General features: G+C 47.0%; 1 protein-coding gene and 1 long non-coding RNA gene across 7 annotated transcripts; one reads left to right on the forward strand and one right to left on the reverse strand.

Annotated features, from left to right (window-relative positions):
* The first annotated feature begins 580 nt into the window (after positions 1-580).
* NPHP1 (nephrocystin 1) lies at positions 581-17,684 on the forward strand. 6 transcript variants are annotated; one of them, XM_062608673.1, is made up of 21 exons: positions 608-667; positions 745-809; positions 1,402-1,470; positions 1,619-1,679; positions 2,448-2,584; positions 3,434-3,641; positions 3,915-4,016; positions 4,773-4,864; positions 5,268-5,310; positions 6,087-6,171; positions 6,816-6,910; positions 7,340-7,468; positions 8,658-8,732; positions 9,448-9,558; positions 10,156-10,238; positions 11,416-11,492; positions 12,418-12,517; positions 12,899-13,011; positions 15,284-15,357; positions 15,621-15,665; positions 17,400-17,684. In XM_062608673.1, exons 4-21 carry the CDS (start codon positions 1,623-1,625, stop codon positions 17,676-17,678), a joined length of 1,905 nt encoding a protein of 634 aa, XP_062464657.1. In that variant the 5' UTR covers positions 608-667; positions 745-809; positions 1,402-1,470; positions 1,619-1,622; the 3' UTR covers positions 17,679-17,684. The 6 variants fall into 6 exon arrangements, with proteins under 6 accessions (XP_062464642.1, XP_062464648.1, XP_062464674.1 ...); XM_062608658.1 differs by lacking the exon at positions 1,402-1,470 and having other exon boundaries at positions 581-667; XM_062608664.1 differs by lacking the exon at positions 1,402-1,470 and having other exon boundaries at positions 581-667; positions 12,421-12,517.
* Positions 7,345-15,756, reverse strand: LOC134158635 (uncharacterized). The gene is made up of 3 exons (XR_009962838.1): positions 12,823-15,756; positions 11,240-11,511; positions 7,345-7,481 (listed from the first exon to the last, which is right to left on the reverse strand). It is a non-coding gene; the product is annotated as an uncharacterized LOC134158635 (long non-coding RNA).
* Positions 17,685-17,794: the final 110 nt, after the last annotated feature.

The following is a 17,794-nucleotide window of genomic DNA, read 5'->3' on the forward strand; positions in this document are numbered from 1 at the left end:
TGCAGCTTGAGGCCGTTTCCTCTTGTCCCATCCCTTGTTCCTTGGGAGCAGAGCCCAGCCCCTCCTGGCTCCATCCTCCTGTCAGGCACTTGTAGGGAGCCATCAGGTCCCCCTGAGCCTTCTCTTCTCCACACTGAACCCCCCAGGTCCCTCAGCCCTTCCCCATCACCCCTGTGCTCCAGGCCCTGCACCAGCTCCGCTGCCCTTCTCTGTCCCCGCTCCAGCCCCTCAATGTCTCTCTCGCAGTGAGGGCTCCAGAACTGAACCCAGGATTCGAGGTGCAGCCTCACCAGTGCCCAGCACAGGGGCACAATCCCTGCCCTGGCCCTGCTGCCGCACTGGTGCTGATCCAGGCCAGGATGCTGGGGGCTTCCTGGCTGCCTGGGCACGAGCTGCTCGTGTTCAGCTCCATCACTCAGCACCCCCAGCTCCTGTCCACGGGCAGGCCCGGGCCGTGCCTGGGGGCTCCGCTGCCGGCCGAGGCCGCTCCGGCTCCCGTGCCCCGCGCTCGCCCCTCAGCGCCTACGACTCCCGAGGTGCCTCCCGCCCAGGAAGTGACGACATCGCGCCGCGCCGCCGCGCCCGTTGCCTGGCAACCATGTCTGCGCGGGGGGCGCGGGGCCCGCTGCAGCGGGTGCAGCGGCGGAGCCGGGAGCTGCGGGAGCAGGTACCGGGGTGGGAGCGAGCAGCACGGCCCGGCCGGGGCTCGGCCCCGCGCCTCACGGCCCCGCTCCTGTGTTGCAGGTGGAGGCGCTGCGGGAGGAGTGCGCGGCCCCGGCCCCCGGGCAGCGGGAGGCCCTTTCGCTGAGGTGAGGCGGTGCCCGGCGGGCGCTGCGGGACCCGGCCTCGGCCTTCCCCCGGTCTATAGCGGCGTGCCGCGGGCGGGGTGCGTGGCCTGAGACCGTGTGCTGGAGAGAAACATCTCCTGGCCACCCTGCGCTAAGGCCTGGCAAATCCAGAGCAGCTCCAGTGCCTGAAGAGGCCTGCAAGGATGCTGGAGAGGGACTCTTCATCGGGGCCTGTAGGGACAGGACGAGGGGTGATGGGTTCAAACAAACAGGGGCAGTTCAGGCTGGAGATAAGGCAGAAGCTCTTCCCTGTGAGGGTGCTGAGGCGCTGGCACAGGGTGCCCAGAGAAGCGGTGGCTGCCCCATCCCTGGCAGTGGTCAAGGCCAGGTTGGACAGAGCCCTGGGCAACACAGTCTAGTTTGAGGCATCCCTGCCCATAGCAAGGGGTTGGAACTGGATGATCTTAAGGTCCTTTCCAACCCGAACCATTCCATGATTCCCATCACCTTTGCACCAGGAGAAGGAGCAGACGGTTCCCTGCACACACCTTTCCATTTTCCTCCTAATTCCACATCTCTCTTCCCAGCCCCGTCTCACTCGTCTGTTTTCCAGGCAGAAGCAACAGGCTGGCTGCTTCCTCAAGGGCTGAGGTAGTTTTAAGTGGGAACTTGCACATCACAGGTAATAGTCATCACCTCAGCTGATGCTTGCGCTTGTGCTGGCATTCGCAAGCTGTGTGTGCATGGAACTGGGTGAAGTTGTGAGTAAACTGGTATGCTTCAGTGAGAATTGAAGAAAACACCATCTCTCTGCTTTGCTTGCAATGCAGATGCATGCAGCTGAAGGAACTGGTGGATGAGAACACAAATGCTCTTCGTGACCTGAAAAAAGTGAGTACGGAGGTGAATTTGTTAATGGTTTTCACCAGGATTCATCGTGGGGAGTGTTTAGAGAACATCAGCCTCCATTGAGATGGGTCAGGACAAGACCAGTGCCAAGCACCACACAGTCCCTGACTGGGATCTCTGAGATCCATTTATACACTTAGTAAATGGGGAAGCAGGATGTCACTGGGTGGGGAGGGAGAGCAGCCCAGGAGGGTTGCTTGGAAAGCAAGTCTGGAACATTCACTTTGAAGGGGACTTTGATTCTTGAAGTGATTGGTTGTGTTGATCACACAACCATGGACATGGAACTGTTGGAACAAGTCCAGAGGCCACGAGGATGATCAGGGCCTGGAGCACCTCCTGTGTGGAGACAGGCTGAGAAAGTTGGGGCTGTTCAGCCTGGAGAAGAGAAGCTGCGTGGAGGCCTCAGAGCAGCTTCCAGTGTCTGAAGGCGACCTATAGGGATGCTGGGGAGGGACTCTTCATTAGGGACTGTAGTGACAGGACAAGGGGTAACGGGTTCAAACTTAAACAGGGGAAGTTTAGATTGGATCTAAGGAGGAAGTTCTTTCCTGTGAGGGTGGTGAGGCACTGGAATGGGTTGCCCAGGGAGGTTGTGAATGCTCCATCCCTGGCAGTGTTCAAGGCCAGGTTGGACAGAGCCTTGGGTGCCCTGGTTTAGTGTGAGGTGTCCCTGCCCATGGCAGGGGGTTGGAACTGGATGATCTTAAGGTCCTTTCCAGCCCTAACTATTCTGTGATTCTTTCTCAGGCTGATGAGCCTGCACCTGTGGGGAACTACAATCAGAGGAAAGAAGAAGAAGAAAAGCTGTTGCTAAAACTCTCTCAGCAGCTGCAGAAGCTTGTTCTTGCCTTGGATCAGGATAACACGACAAAGAAGTCCTCAGTGTAAGTAGCTTAAACAAATACAGTTTGTGCTTCTATGGAATTAGAAGTGTACAATGTGTACAGTTGGAAAGGTCCATGAGAAACAGTTACCTTATCCCCTTTATTACCTTAACATGCAGTTAAGGAAGACGTGCTCAGGAGATGGCTCTTGTGGGGCTTGTTCTCTTGATGCAGCCATGAACAACTGGCTGGAATTCTCTGAGGGTGTTGGTTCATGGCTGAAATACAGTGTGGCTGTTGAGGGGAGAGGATGCAGTGTGGTCATAGAATCACAGAATCAGCCAGGTTGGAAAAGCCCTTCAAGCTCATCCAGTCCAACCATTCCCAGCACTGCCAAGGCCACCACTAACCCATGGCACTGAGGCCTCGTCTCCACGGGGTGTGAACCCTTGCAGGGACGGTGACTGCAGCCCTGCCCTGGGCAGCCTGTTCCAATGCCTGAGCACCCTCTGGGGCAGGAATTGTTGCTCAGCTCCATCTAAACCTGCCCTGGTGCAGCTTGAGGCCGTTTCCTCTTGTCCCATCCCTTGTTCCTTGGGAGCAGAGCCCAGCCCCTCCTGGCTCCATCCTCCTGTCAGGCACTTGTAGGGAGCCATCAGGTCCCCCCCGAGCCTTCTCTTCTCCACACTGAACCCCCCAGGTCCCTCAGCTGTTCCCCATCACACTTGTGGTCTGTACACTTAGGAAGGAAACACCACTGGGATTTGGGAGTTTTTTCAGATGAGGACAGAGAGTAAAACACAGGAATGACAATTCTGGATGTGGATAATGGAGAGAAGGCAGTATCTCAAGGATCTACAGTAATTTCAACAAGTTTTGTCTAAATAATAATTGATTTATTTTGGGTAGAGACAAGCACCATCAGAAAGGTCCTCAATCAGAAGATGAAAATGAAGAAGAGGATGAGAGTGAAGATGAAGAAAGTAGTGAGGAGAAAGACAGTGAAGAAGCAGAAGATGATGATGAGGAGGATAAATTGTTGGATGATCCAAACATTAAGGAATGCATCGCCGTTGGGAACTTTGATGCACAGCAGGAAGGGGATCTCACATTCACGGTAAATGTGGCTCTGGGCTGCAGGTAGTTGTGTGTTAAGCAATAACTATGATTAAATCTCATGCTTCTGGGATTCAGCCAGTTCCCTGTGGGATCTGGGGAGCAGTGGCTTCGGGAATCCAGTGTCCTTTTGGCACCTCCTGTAGTGGTGGGTCTGCTGTGTGATCTTTGTTGTGAGGAAAAAATAAGCTTTTGTGTTGTTACTTTCAGTTGTGCCTGGAGCTGTTTTGAAATACTTGGTTCTCTTTTGTCTCTGTCTCCTTTTGATGGCAAGAAAGGGGAAATCCTCTTCATACATGACAAGAAGGCAGATGGCTGGTGGGTAGCTGAGAACTCAAGAGGGGAGAGAGGCCTCGTCCCTAGAACCTATCTTGCGGTGAGTGTTCTGCAGCCTCCTTCTGTCCCAGGCTCACCTCTGTTCTTTTATATACATACATATATATATTAATGATAATACAGCTGCATAAAAGTGATCACAGTGCTTACCTGCAGTGTTTCACCAGTTATTTGGAACTAACACCATGTTTGTATCCATGTATGTGGAGGCAACTGGCAAAAGCAGTATTTTGTGCCTTGTGAAGATGGGCCATACAAGTGCAGAGAAGTATCTTGAATACGAAGGTCATAGTCTGTGTCACTAAAGGTCAGCTCTGAAGACTCCAAGGGTCTTATTTGGCTTTTCCTAATTTACATGAAATGTGACTCCCTGTAAATGTTGGAGTATTTTGTAATTTAAAGCTTTGGAACTTGCTAGTTTATGTACTTATGCACATATATGCATAATATATGTGTACATCTGTTATGTATATGTACATATACATATATACTATATATATGTGCACATATATTAGGTATATGTACATATATTATGCATTATATATGCATACACTTGTGATGAACATTTAGACATGGGTACACAGTTTGGAGTGATCAGGTGGAACAGAGCTCTTCAGACTGCAACTAAAGAGCACATTGACTTCATGATGCTGATGTATTTCTCTAAAGAATCCACATCACAGACAGAAAATCTCCTCTTCTGAACTCTTAACACATGCTGTGCTTGGGGAAAGCATTTTTAAGAGCAGAGCTGTGAACAAATCAAGCAGTTTGCTGTTCTGAATGTGAATTACAGGTTCACAAGGAAGATGACGAAAGCCCAGAGCAAAGTGAAGAACAGGTAGAAGTAGTGGATGAAACAGCAGATGGAACTGAAATCAAAAAAAGGTAAATGGAGTGATGTGACAGCACATAAGTGTCAAATCCTTCTTCCCCTTCCTTAAATCCGGTGGTACATTTCTTACAGTGAGAATACCTCAGAAGGTATTTGGTTCTTGCACTTTTCCTTCCAGCACAGCAGTCACTTGCCCTGTTATCAGTGGGCAGACGTGCTTTTCCTTGACTGGGTCTGTTGGGGAGTTTGCCTTTGATTATGTTTTTCCCCCTCATAAGATCAAAGTGTAACTGTCTCGTGTATCCAGCTCATGAGATAGTCCAGCAGTTGGTCTTAGTGGCTGGAAATGTCCATTATTAGTATCTCAGATATGGTTATTAAGCTGCTGCTCTTTGAAGAGCAATGTTTAATGATACAAGGATGATGTATCATAGAAATACATTCTTTTTCTTCCAGAACTGATTCTCACTGGAGTGCTCTAAGAAGAGCTATCACAGAGGTAGGTGTACCTCTTGCATGGCAACTTCATCTACCACAATATTAATTATTTTTGGACAAGGTTTGCCTTTACCAAACGCTGTTTCTTGTACCCCACACCGTTGTTTTTAATTAACATCCTCTATTTTGCGGTTTTGTGGCAAGAAATGCTACAGAAATGTCTCTAACACCTTAGAAATAGGGTGCAGCCCAAGCTGTGTGGCTGAGAGAAGATGCAAAGAAGATGTCTTTTGTTGTTTTGCCACAGTAGTACTAAACCAGTTCTTTCTCAAGGGGGTGATTTCATTCTGTAGCTGGCTGCTCTGCTGCTTCGAAACCGAGTTGAGATTTAACAAAACAGGAGTCTGGCTGGGTTCACACATGAAACATTGCTCCTGAGGATGGGTCACAGAACACAGACTGGTTTGGTTGGAAGGGAGGTTAAAGCTGATTCAATTCCAACCCCCTGCCACGGGCAGGGACCCCTTCCACTGGAGCAGCTTGCTCCAAGCCCCTGTGTCCAACCTGGCCTTGAACACTGCCAGGGATGGGGCAGCCACAGCTTCTCTGGGCACCCTGTGCCAGTGCCTCAGCACCCTCACAGGGAAGAGCTTCTGCCTAAGAGCTCAGCTCAGTCTCCCCTCTGGCAGGTTCAAGCCATTCCCCCTTGTTCACATAAGAAGAGGTGGCCACTGTCCCACGTCTCTCATACTGGCTGTGTGGGAGTTCTGGATTAGGATAGAATTCACTGTTAAACAGCAGGAATACCAGTACCCTTTTTCTTTCACTTTTTAACAGAATGACACAGTAGAGGTACTGACAACCATAGGAGCTGTTCCTGCAGGATTCCGTCTGTCCACGCTTTTCCAGCTCTTGGAAGAAGGTGAGTACTTAAGGTTTTCTCATCATAATTCCACTGCAGGATTCTCAAGTGTCTGTGGAGAGTTTCTTATCTTGGCTACAGCCTGTTGGGATCCCATCAGTATTGCTTAATTGTTTTGGGGTAATTGTACAGGCTATATCTGACCCATAAATAATGTAGCAAAGGCTTTTTGTCCTTCAATTAAGTTTTAATTTATATTTATTATCACATTTATTTATGTGTGAAATCCCAGCCACATGGAGGCAATGACCAATTTCCTGAGAGATTGCAAAGATTTTCCTCTTTGGAAAATACTTCTTGTTGGTGTTGCAGAAAAAGATGATTTTTAATCTTCCCTTTTTCTCAGAAATCTTTTGGAGTCTCTTTCCCATTTAAATACATTGCACACCTCATCTTTTGTTAGCCTTTTTGTTTGAAGCTGTTTCAAATAAATAGCTTTATAGGAACAAAACACTGCAAAATACTTTAAAACAGTAAAAGTTGCCCTTTTAAAGGGTGCTTGTGGAAGATACCTCCATAGTTTTGTCTGGACCACTTAAATATCCAAATGGACTTAGCCACATGCGAATTTTGGGGTGGTGTTCATTTTTTTGGCAATAAAGATCATGAAAAATGTTAAGTTTTTAAAATCACTCTTCTTGTAGGCAATCAGTTTCGAGCAAGTCGCTTTCTGCAGCCTGAACTCACTCCATCCCAACTGGCTTTCAAAGACCTGGTGTGGGATGCTGAAAAAGATACTGTGAGTATTGCTGGTAAGAAAGCTTTGGTGCTTCTGGTTTGAGAGAGTGGCAGGATCTCGAGGGGAATTGCTAGCAGTACCTGATATTGGTGGGTAAATATTGCTGTGAGACAGATGACAGATTTCAGTGTCAATAGACTCCTTAGGCAGTACATGTTGACAATTCCTGCCCTCCAAATAGGCAGCAAATGGGTACAAATTGTCATGTTGGGTTTCATCTGAAGTTTGTGGGTTTGTAGGAGTCTCCTTAGGGAGAGCTAAAGGCTTATGAAGGAATTTTGCTGCTGCTGCTAACGCTACACAAGCTTTGTGGTTAGAAGAATGCAGTCTAGTGAACACTACACTTGATCGTCTCAGTAGATAAGCACAGAATGATGCCACGTGCAGGAGCACCCCATGGATTTTACCCTCCTTCTGTTTGTATTTCAGATCTCTCCCAGACCAACTCGAGTATCCCTGATTGTAACTTTATGTGGCTGTAAAATGATTCCTCTTCCAGGGGTCAGCATTCAGGTTCTCAGCAGACACGTTCGGCTCTGCCTCTTCGATGGCAACCGGGTGAGTTGTTTGGCTGTCAGAAAAAGCCTTGATGAGATGTGGATCTTTTTGTGCTCTGCTTTCTTTGGTCGCCCAACTGCTTTCAGAGAGAGACACACACACAGAGTCTGCCTCCCAAGCTGCTTAACACACTCTCTGATCAGTCTGGCTGGATTGTGATCACACACTTGAGGCACCACAGACACGCTGGCCCCCAGTGGCCTGAGTCTGGCTGGCCCCTGGCACCTAAATGTCCACACACACACATTCAGAATAGAGAATAACATATACATATATACACAGTATATAATCACAATAGAGAATAGGATGGTTTGGGTTGGAAGAGACCTTAGAGATCATTTATTTCCAAGACAGACAAGTAGTTATAAATGGGGCTGAATGAGAAAACAGGACAGGCAGGCACTGGGCATGGCCAGACGTGTACTTATCCCACCCCTGTTGCTCCACAGAGCACCTTGATCCCTCCCTTTTCCTGCTTTGGGTTTCTCCCCTGAACATGCCATAGTTAAGTGATGTTCTGCCCCAGCGTGACCTTCCTCTTCACACCAGCCTCTCGCCCCACAGCATCAGGCCCTGTCAGGCTGTAGGTGATGCAGCTCCCATTGACTCACCACCATGAGAGTCACACCTGGCCCTGGGGCTGTCCTGGGCAGCACTGGGAGGGGCTGGGGCTCCCATTCTTTCGGTTCCATCATTTTTGGAGCCATCATTTCGGTTCCCCTCCTGCCATTGAGGCTTCTTTGTCCTTTCTGTTTGTGGAGATGAGTGTTTCTGGGCTGATCTCTCTCCTGTGACCTGCCTGCACACAGCTTGGTCAGGGTCATCTTCAGATTCCCCCCGACACACACCCTGACCTTGATCCTGGGTATTCCTCTGTGTGGAGCAGCTTTGTATAACAGGATCTAAGCAGTTTCCTTGCAGCTGCACTGAGCCCTCTTGGGGGCAAAGGGATTATTACTGGTGTGTATGAAGCAGGAATGGTTGGAAAGCACTCTGAAAGCACTCAGGCTCCAGAGAAGACTTTGTCTCTAGTCCTTTAAACTGAAACCATCTGATAGAGCTGAAGAGAAAGTGTGATTTTATTTGTGTGCAATGTTGGATTAATCTGGGATAACTCTGCATTTTCTTACAGCTGCAAAGCTTTCCAGATAAACCTGTCTTAGCTTTTGTCACTGCTGTTATTCTCTAGGTGCTCAGTAACATTCACACAGTGAGAGCTACGTGGCAACCTAAAAACCCTCAAACCTGGAGCTTTTCTCCCAAGGTAGGTGCCTCCCTCAGCGAGTGACACAGCCAGGAAGTGCCTGTCTGCAGCTTCTGATTTAGTGACAGCTATTACTTCTGGTATTCACACGGACATAAAGCATACTGCAACCACGATGAACACGCAGAAAAGACTTGCTGAAGTGCGTGAATTCAAACCAAACCAAGTGATTTAGCAAAAACACTTGGGAAAGAAGAGCTGGGGGGCAGGATTAGTTGGAGGGACTGGTGTTGGCAGCACCGGTTCATATTGGAGCAGGATCAGGCACATGGTGCGTGGTGTTCGTGGAGAAGGGATGAGACCAAGCACTCTGCATGTGAGCTTCTGCTTGATTTCATTATAAAAGAGCACAATCTTTGTGCCATGTTCCAGGTGCTGTGCAGGGCCACATCAGAGCAGTACCGTGGTCATGTTTTACCGCAGTTGTTGCTGTGTTCTTGGAAGGAATTAAGTGCTTTTTAACATCAAAAGTTCTTTAATAGCTTGTTAATGTGTTTAATTGTGTTTAATAGCACAAAATTACCTTGGTAGCAGAGCTGTGTTTCATGGTAAGATAAAGAAGGAGCAAGGTTTCAACTGAAACTGCTTCTCTGCACATCATGCTTTTATATGCAATGGATTGTTTGTGAGATCTTATGTAAGTGGTCTTTAAAAATCAGAGTTGTTTCTTTTTAATAGATACGTTGACTTTTCTTGTTGCTTCCCCTCTCTATAGGTAACAGGCATTTTACCCAGCTTGCTGGATGGAGACTGTTTTGTCAGGTCCAACTCCCTGGCTGCAGACATTGGTCTGTTGTTTGAACTTGGCATCACTTACATTCGCAATGTGAGTGTGTGAAGGTGCAGCAGAAATCATTCCAAGCACAGTTTTATCAAGTGAACCACCTGCCCCATGTGAGACACAAGCTGTGGTATCCCAGCAGTGAACTGTGGGATCTGTATGGGAATTAAGGGGAACTTTGCCTAGCTTACTGTAAGATTGTCGTCCTTTGACTTCTAGAAGGGAGGAGAGATGTTGGGTTTGGAACCTTTAGTTCTAGTCAGTGTTTAGAGAATCAAAGACTTTCTGCTTGGTGGGCATGAATGTACCTTTGCTTACTGAAATAACTTGTTAGTCTGCCAAAGATCTCGTGCGATGGGATTGCAAAGGACCAATTCTTGATGTACTTTGGGCTTAAGTGTGTGGTTTTTGGCTTTATAAATCCTTGCCTCTTAAATATCTTCATGGATGATCAGCTGTGTCTGGTTGGTAAATGCCTTCAAACACCTGGGAATGTGACACAGTCAGTGGCTGCCTAGCCCAAATCTGGAGCTTTTACTATTCTTATGCTTTTTATATGATTATTCTATATAACTGCTTGTGGTCAGTTATTCATTGTGGTTTAGCTGTTCAAATCACTTAGTTTCTCCTATATTTTCCTAGTCAACAGGGGAAAGAGGAGAGCTGAGCTGTGGCTGGGTATTCCTGAAGCTTTTTACTTCTAATGGAATGCCTGTTCCTGCCAAGTACGTTTGTTTTCCTTCTCTCTCTCTCTGTATTTACATGCTTATGCATATACATCTATTTTAGGCTAGGAGTAAGGTGCCTATTTATACTTGCACACTGATAGGGGCAGGTGTAATCCAGGCTATTGGGTCTTCCAGTGTGAATCCTGGACCTGTTTCCACACCCAGTGTATGTTCTACTATGTTTGTGTGGGAAAAGTGTCCCTGGACCCCAGGATTCAGGTTTGGGATGTTGCAAGTTGGTGTGTTTAAAAGATAACCTTCAGTGGAATATTAGAACTATGGAATTCTCTGAGTTAATAGGGAATTATTTAGAGTCCTGTTTGTATAAAGCAGAATCATCATCTGAATCAAAGGTGACAACATCCTGTTTGATTCTCTACGTGTGCTTTGCCAAAGATTCCTTTTTATGTGAGAATGAGATTGGTTTCTAAGACTTGGAAGCAAGTGGGAGTTTCTGTGAATGAATCTCTCACTGCACCTGCAGAGTGTGAATAAGCTTGTGTTTTGCAGCCTATTTATGGTTAAAGAGTAATAACTGTACAGATCTCTATTTTATTAAATGTAGGAAAGCTTTCTGTTGATTGACTGAAATGACTCAGTGGAGATCAGGCTTGCAATACTTGTTTTTTATGACATATATATATGTGTGTGTATTCTAAATGTATCTGGATTACAAGGCAGGACCTCTGCTGTTCTGTAAGTCTCTAAATCTCACCTAAACTTGATCTCTAACATTGGTTTTCTGTACCGTTAACTGTGGTATCTAGAGTGAAATCGCATGTTTGCTTCAGCAGCGACTGACTCGTGACAGAACTGGGGTGATGTTATTCTTTGAGGTTTTAAATCTTCCCTGTCTAAAACGTGCTACATACACGACTCCTCGAGAGCATTATGGTGAAACAATTGCTGAATTTCACAGAAGAAAGATATTTGTGTCCTGTGGGAAAGAATCAACGTTGCTCATTTCTTACAATAGAATCAACTAGCTCCAAACTTACCATTTGAGGTTTGGTTACTTCAGTAGGCGCAGTCATTTCGTGGCAAACACTAGTCATACACCAAGCACTGGGTCAGGTTTTGTTTGACAGCAGGTTTTCCTTCTCAGCCAGTGGTTGTGCTGTTCTCTCACATCCTCACACCTCTTTATTTCAACCATGCTGCTCTTCTTTCACAGGATGTACGAGCTGCCTTTAAATGGTGGGACTCCCTGTGAGAGAGGTGTCGAGGTTGACCCATCAATATCAAGAAGAGGTATGGTTTCTTCTCAACACTATATAAAAGAAAGCACACAACAAAAGCTATATGTATTTTACAGCATGTTCTTATTATCTCTCATTACCATACAGTTGCCACAGTCTGCTTTTGGTTTGGGTGTTCTCATTTTGTGCAAGAGTGTTGATCAAGGCCAGGTTGGAAGGGGCTTGGAGCAAGCTGCTCTAGTGGAAGGTGTCCCTGCCCATGACAGGGGGTTGGAACTGGATGATCTTAATGTCCTTTCCAACCAAAACCATTCTATGATCCTATGATTGTTAGGGCTGATGGGCTTCAGAACTGTGCCAGTGCTGATGTTTCTGTCCTTCCAGTGTCCACAGGTTGAGGTTTAGCTCTGAGAAGCATTTTGGATTGTTTCTTTAACTGCAGTTATCAGTTCTGGGCTGTGGGGTGATGGATGGCACAAGGCTCAGCAGCCACACTGCTCTGGAGTTCCCAGCCATCAATCCCCTGTCACTTCTGCACAAGTTCCACATGTGCATGCATGTGCTGCAGAACATCTGTACAGGTGCTTCCCTGTGGGGCTGAATAAAGCTCCACTAGGAGCTGGTTCAGATGAGAGACCACTTGTGTTCAGATGAGGGCAGCCATGGCTTTCCTCTGGAAGCTATGATAATGTCCACTTGCAGCTGTGACACGCTGTAAGCTCCAGAAGGCCCTTATACTGGATTTGGACACCTACCTCCACATTGCTCCACACATACTATGAATCCACCATACTAGAGAGAGATCACAGTTTGTGTTAGACCACATGGTGATGTATTTTCAGATCTTCAATTCCTCCTGGGTTTAGACCACGCTTAAACCATTACAGTTTTCAGTAAATCACCTCTTGTCCATTCTTGTAATAGAATTAATATTCTTTCAAATTGGCTGATTTTATATTTGATATTGATTTCTTAAGCAGGCAGTGGTGTTTTCCATCAGTTCATGGCACTCAAGAAACAGCCTGTGCTTGTGCTGAGACTGAGGTCACTGAGTGTGCAGTCAAAAGACATCCTGTAGTAAGTATTCATGTGTGCTGCCATGAAATGGGGAAGTATTCCAGACTGCCTGCAATGGTCCCAGAGATCTAAAGTATTCCCCTTCCCTGGAACACTGGCTATGGGTCATGTCACCTGCATGGTGTGCTTGATCTCTGATGCTTACAGCTGTTCTGTTGAGCACATACAAAAAGGTTTTACGTTTAGATAAGACTGAAAACAGCAACAGCAGGAGCCTGGCTCTTGTGGCTGTATAAATATGCACCTTCAAAAGCAGTGGAAGTGCCAATATGAGCCAATAATAACCCCCATGAAGCCATTCTTACCCTCAGGTTTTGGTGAACAATGCTTCCTAGGAGCAGTTTTTGCTGCCAGTCTCAACTGCATGTTGTTTTCACTCAGTTTGCTCCCAGAAACACTCATTGGCAGCATGTGCTACAGCCATCTCCTGCTATTCTATCGACAAATCCTTGGTGATGCACTCCTGAAAGACAGAGTAAGCCTGCAAAGCACAGGTAAGAGCTGCTCCTGTGGAGCTCAGTGTTTTGCCTTTCAGTCTGGAGGTGTTGTGGGGACAAACACAAACTTGTCCAGCTGATAAAAGAGAACAGCCTCTTGCTGGGAAGCCTGTTTGCATTTCAAACCAGTAATATTTTAACTCATATCTACTATGAGTTAAAATATTGCCCTATTTGACATCAGTTCATGTAGCAAATGAAGTGCTTTGAGGGAAATTCTCATTAAAGTCTATTTGGATTGGTAAAGGGTTATTTCTAAGTAAATAAGAAGCAAATAAAGGTAAAGGATTATTTGGAAGATGAATGTTTCCTTTTCACCACCCCTACAATGAGAAATCAGACCTGCACACAGGTTTACTCATTCATTTCCAGTGTATGCGTGTTCTGGGTTATAGAGGAGCTGAGGCAGATGTTTTTGTCCTTGAGGCCAAGTCATCCTCTTTAGGCTGTTTTAATTATTATTTACTTCTTGGCTGATGCAGCAGGGAGAGACAGAAGAGGAAGAGTTCTGGGTTTAGAACTCAGTGTCTTGCTCTGATTTCACAACTCTCTATCTTACTCCTTCCCCATCTTCCCTTCAACAGGACTGTAGCAGTTCATGGTCTTCTCCATTTTAAAATCGCTTTGAAATAGGGAATAAATACATTTCTGCACTACAAACTGTGCTACAGGTGAATTTATATTGGTGCTGGGAAGTGATTTTCTTGTGTCTTCTCCAGACTGAATTATCCCCCATTCCTAAGGCAGATAAACTTGCTTGTGCACTTACTGACATTTAAAACTTTCCAATCTTCAACCATACGTAGGCATCTGAATTACAGAATCATCTCTCAGAGGTGCTCAGACCTTAACTCCCTTCCTGATTTTCTTGACCTTTAATATACACCCTGTGTATACTTGATTTCAGTACCTGAGAGTCAGCCCCTTTTCTAAATTAATGCCTTATTTAATAAACTCATCTCAGAGACATTAAAACACTTCATTTTGGAAGGCCAGTTTTGAACTGCTGTACTTACTTGGTTTGATCTTTGTAATGTAGGACACCAGATCAGGCTGATGGCCTCTCCTGGAGTTAAACTGCATCCATTTGGATTCAGTCTTTGTTTGAAATGAGTTAAAGGCTTTACCCCAGCATTTCAGCCATTGTTCTGGTAGCCGTTTTCTGGTGTAAGAAAATAAGATTTCTCTTATTTCAAAACCAGCCAACAATTCAGAAACAGGCATCTTGAAATGCCCATTATACTTCACAGGAGTGATCAGATCTGGCTTGCTTCCCTGCGACGTTAACAGCAAATGATGTTCACTAAACTACCCACCAACTTCAACATGAAGAAACAAATACTTCAAATGACAAGAGAAAGAAAACACCTCAACCAGCATTCCACTGTATGGCACTTGTGGCACTCTTGTAACCTTATCCCCAATCTCATTAACTAAATGCTGACAGCACAGGACCTCTGTGCCTCTGGGGCTCAAGACTTGCTGTGCTTTGTAACGGAGAAAGGGGAGGCAGCTCTGAGCTCTGCCTTGCCTGGCTGTGAAACAGCTCAGCTCCAACAGGAGACCCATGAGGAGCCCAGTACCATTTGGGATGTGCCCCATTCAGTCAATGCACTGTGCTGCTCCTTACCCAGTTACCTGAAACCCTTGGGTGCAGGGCCTGGAGCCCAAGTGTGATGGGGAACAGCTGAGGGACCTGGGGGGTTCAGTCTGGAGAAGAGAAGGCTCGGGGGGACCTGATTGCTCCCTACAAGTGCCTGACAGGAGGATGGAGCCAGGAGGGAGTTGGGCTCTTGATGGAGAGATGGACTTGGTGATCTTAAAGGTCTTTTCCAGCCTGGCTGATGCTGGGACTCTATGAACATGGCGCACCAGACAAGGCAGGTTAAGGCAGAACACGTGTGTTTATTCACAACATCCAAGCCAAGCAGCACAATTCCAGGTGTTTATAAAAAGACAGGTGTGGAAATGAGGAAAACCTCAGCCTGCCCCTAGGGGGAACCTGAAAGGTCTCTGGCTTCTAACAGAGCAGTTGGGTTTGTGCCTCTCCTCTCCCAGTTAACTGTCTCTCAGCCACTGGGAGCTTGCTACAGAGGATGCAGTCAGAGAGTTCTTCCACCTTCCCCACTGCACTGAAGTATTATTACAGCCAGTCTTCCCTCTGGAATAGTCTGAGGGGAGGGAAGGTGCTGAATAACTTGACATGTCAGTACCTTGAGAGTCATCCCATTTCCTCCTTAAACTTGAATGTGTTTGTTTGCTGTTTCAGATTTAATCTGTAATCCTATTCTAGCAACTTTCCCTCAACTCATGGATCAGCCAGACCTGATGGATGCACTTCGGGTATGTTATCCACATAGTGTTCAACTGCATCTGATGTCCACATCTCCAAGTCCTTGTATCTGTACAATGCAGTGGAATGGCTCTTTGCTTAAATCAGTTAACATGGCACAAGGGGGGTATGGGAGTGTGAAGGAAGTGGGACTGCAACAGGAGCCTAACCCACTGGGGGACTGCAGTTAAAAGAGAGATTTTTGCAGCTAGAAATGGAATTGCTTTAGATCTCCACAACCTCGAGTCTGATTTAATGCTTCATTTCATTTTAGAGTGCTTGGGCAGATAGAGAAAGAACAGTGAAGAGATCTGAGAAGGTAAGAAATTACAGGGGTTTTGGTGACATATTCAATCTAAATCAGACTAGGAGCTTTCTGTCAGTGTTACTGCTAGTTACCTTTTCCTCTCATCATACAGTTACTTACAAAACAGGTACCTAAATGCAGTTCTTAACATTTCTTACCCGTACCTATAGTATTAAACTAGAAGAAGGAGGAATATGACATCAAGTTGTTGTCCCAGTGTTTGCATAGGGTTGTTAGCAGGGGAGCTATTAGAGGTGCATACCCAAAGGGTGCCTCCAGTACTTGTCTGGTAAAAGCTTTCCAGTGGCTCAAAAGGGGCTGTGTATGCCCACGAAATAACCTTCCCTCCTCCACCTCTGAGCTCCCACAGTCCACCTGGAAAAATGCCCCACGTCCTGCCCATTCCTTGCATCAGCCTCTTGGTATCTCCCATTTTGGGGTGCAGACAGTTGGAGGACTGGCTGTGTCACCAGGTTTATCCATCCCTTGTCCTACCTCCTGCTCTCTGGACAAGGAGAGGCTATAGGTAACTGAACCAGAGAGGCTTTGGCTCTTCATCCAAGACTTGTCCCTTGGGAGCAGGAGGGTATTCCATTCACTGTGTGTGCTACTGAACAGCTACCCAAGGAGTTCACCCTGTTTATGCAAACAAACCAACACGCTGTTGAGTCAGAATCACTTTTTCAAGGCCATTAATCCCAAATGAAAGCTGATCTGCTCAAAGAATTAGTAACTCCCTGGTAGCCCAGAACCATCCAGTTTTACCTGATTTGTTGTGTGCCACTCCCAGGGCAGGATTGCTGCCTGCTGAACCCTTACTCCTCCTTGCATGGTTCTCGCTGCTGAATCTCCTGCTGAGATATGAACTGCACAACACCAGTGTGCACATGGAAAACAAGGCACCCAAACCTTGTCTAGTTATATCTTGTCCAGTTAAAGCAGTTGGGATCTTTCAGTGTTGGATAACTGACTGATTCTTAGCCTCTAGGTTTTGAAACTGGTCTTTACCAGGGAGAGCATCATTCTCACCCCACACAGAGTGAAACGAGAGCACTTGTGGTGCAGCCTCACCTGCTGCCAAGAGCTGGGTGCTGTGAGGAGTGTGGGATTGCTGCAATTCCCTGCCTAGGGCAGTGGAGAAGGGAGCAGAGGTTGGGCTGCCGAGGTGGGAGGATGTGGCACTGCCCCACGGCAAGAGCAAAGAGCCTCAGCCTGTGCCTGCAGAGCCTGCCTGGGGAAGAGTGGCTGGAAACTACCCATGGAAAAGGACCTGGGGGTGCTGATTGATGGAGCTGAACATGAGCAGCTTGTGCCCAGGCAGCCAAGAAGCCAGCAGCATCCTGGCCTGTATCAGCACCAGTGTGGCAGCAGGGCCATGGAAGTGTTCACACCCCACGTAGACGAGGCCTCAGTGCCATGGGTTAGTGGTGGCCTTGGCAGTGCTGGGGAACAGTTGGACTGGATGAGCTTAAAGGGCTTTTCCAACCTGGCTGGTTCTACAGTTTTATAACCTACAAAAGCAATGCCATCAAAACCACTCCACTACCGTACTAGTATGGAGGGCTTCTGGAAGGAGTTTGAAGCTCACCCGAGCCAAGTGATGTTTGCTTAGGAAGGTCAGACCTCTTCCTGTTGTAATCCTGAGAACTGGGGACGAGTTGACCATTTTCTTGTGTGTTGTTCCTGGGGACAGCACTTCTGGAGCAGTATTTGCACTGATGCATCTCCAAACACTCCTCTCTGCAGAGAGATGGGGAGTTTCTCAAGTCCCTCTTCGTGCTGGTGTACCACGACTCCGTGTTCCCACTGCTCCACTCCACTCTCCTGCCCCCCTACAAGTGGGCTGAGGAAGAGTCCGAGGCCTTGCGCTGGAAGGTGATCGCTGACTTCCTGAAGAAGAGCCGAGAGAACGACGGGGCCCTCCAGTACCTGCTGGCAGCAGAGAACACTCACACAGCCTTCGACATCTCCGAGCTGGCCTATGACTTCCTGGGGGAAGTGAGGGATGATGACCACAATGTGTGAACGGGTAACAGATGGAAGAAGGGAGTAACAACCTGAATAAATTCTCACCAAACTCTGTACTATCTGAATTGTAATGAGTATTTCTACATATTTAACACTTTGAGAGATACTGAAGT

The sequence above is a fragment of the Pezoporus occidentalis genome, unplaced genomic scaffold (genome assembly GCF_034315485.1).
Source record: "Pezoporus occidentalis ecotype Australia unplaced genomic scaffold, CSIRO_AGI_Poc_V1 ctg10, whole genome shotgun sequence".
Lineage (NCBI taxonomy): Eukaryota > Metazoa > Chordata > Aves > Psittaciformes > Psittacidae > Pezoporus > Pezoporus occidentalis.

Bases quoted from the DNA above. Each gene is read 5' to 3' on its own strand.
- NPHP1 (XM_062608658.1), top strand. From the start codon at position 599: ATGTCTGCGCGGGGGGCGCGGGGCCCGCTGCAGCGGGTGCAGCGGCGG. The intron at 810-1,618 runs GTGAGGCGGTGC...CTTGCAATGCAG, and splicing joins CGGGAGGCCCTTTCGCTGAG to ATGCATGCAGCTGAAGGAAC. The intron at 1,680-2,447 runs GTGAGTACGGAG...ATTCTTTCTCAG, and splicing joins CTCTTCGTGACCTGAAAAAA to GCTGATGAGCCTGCACCTGT.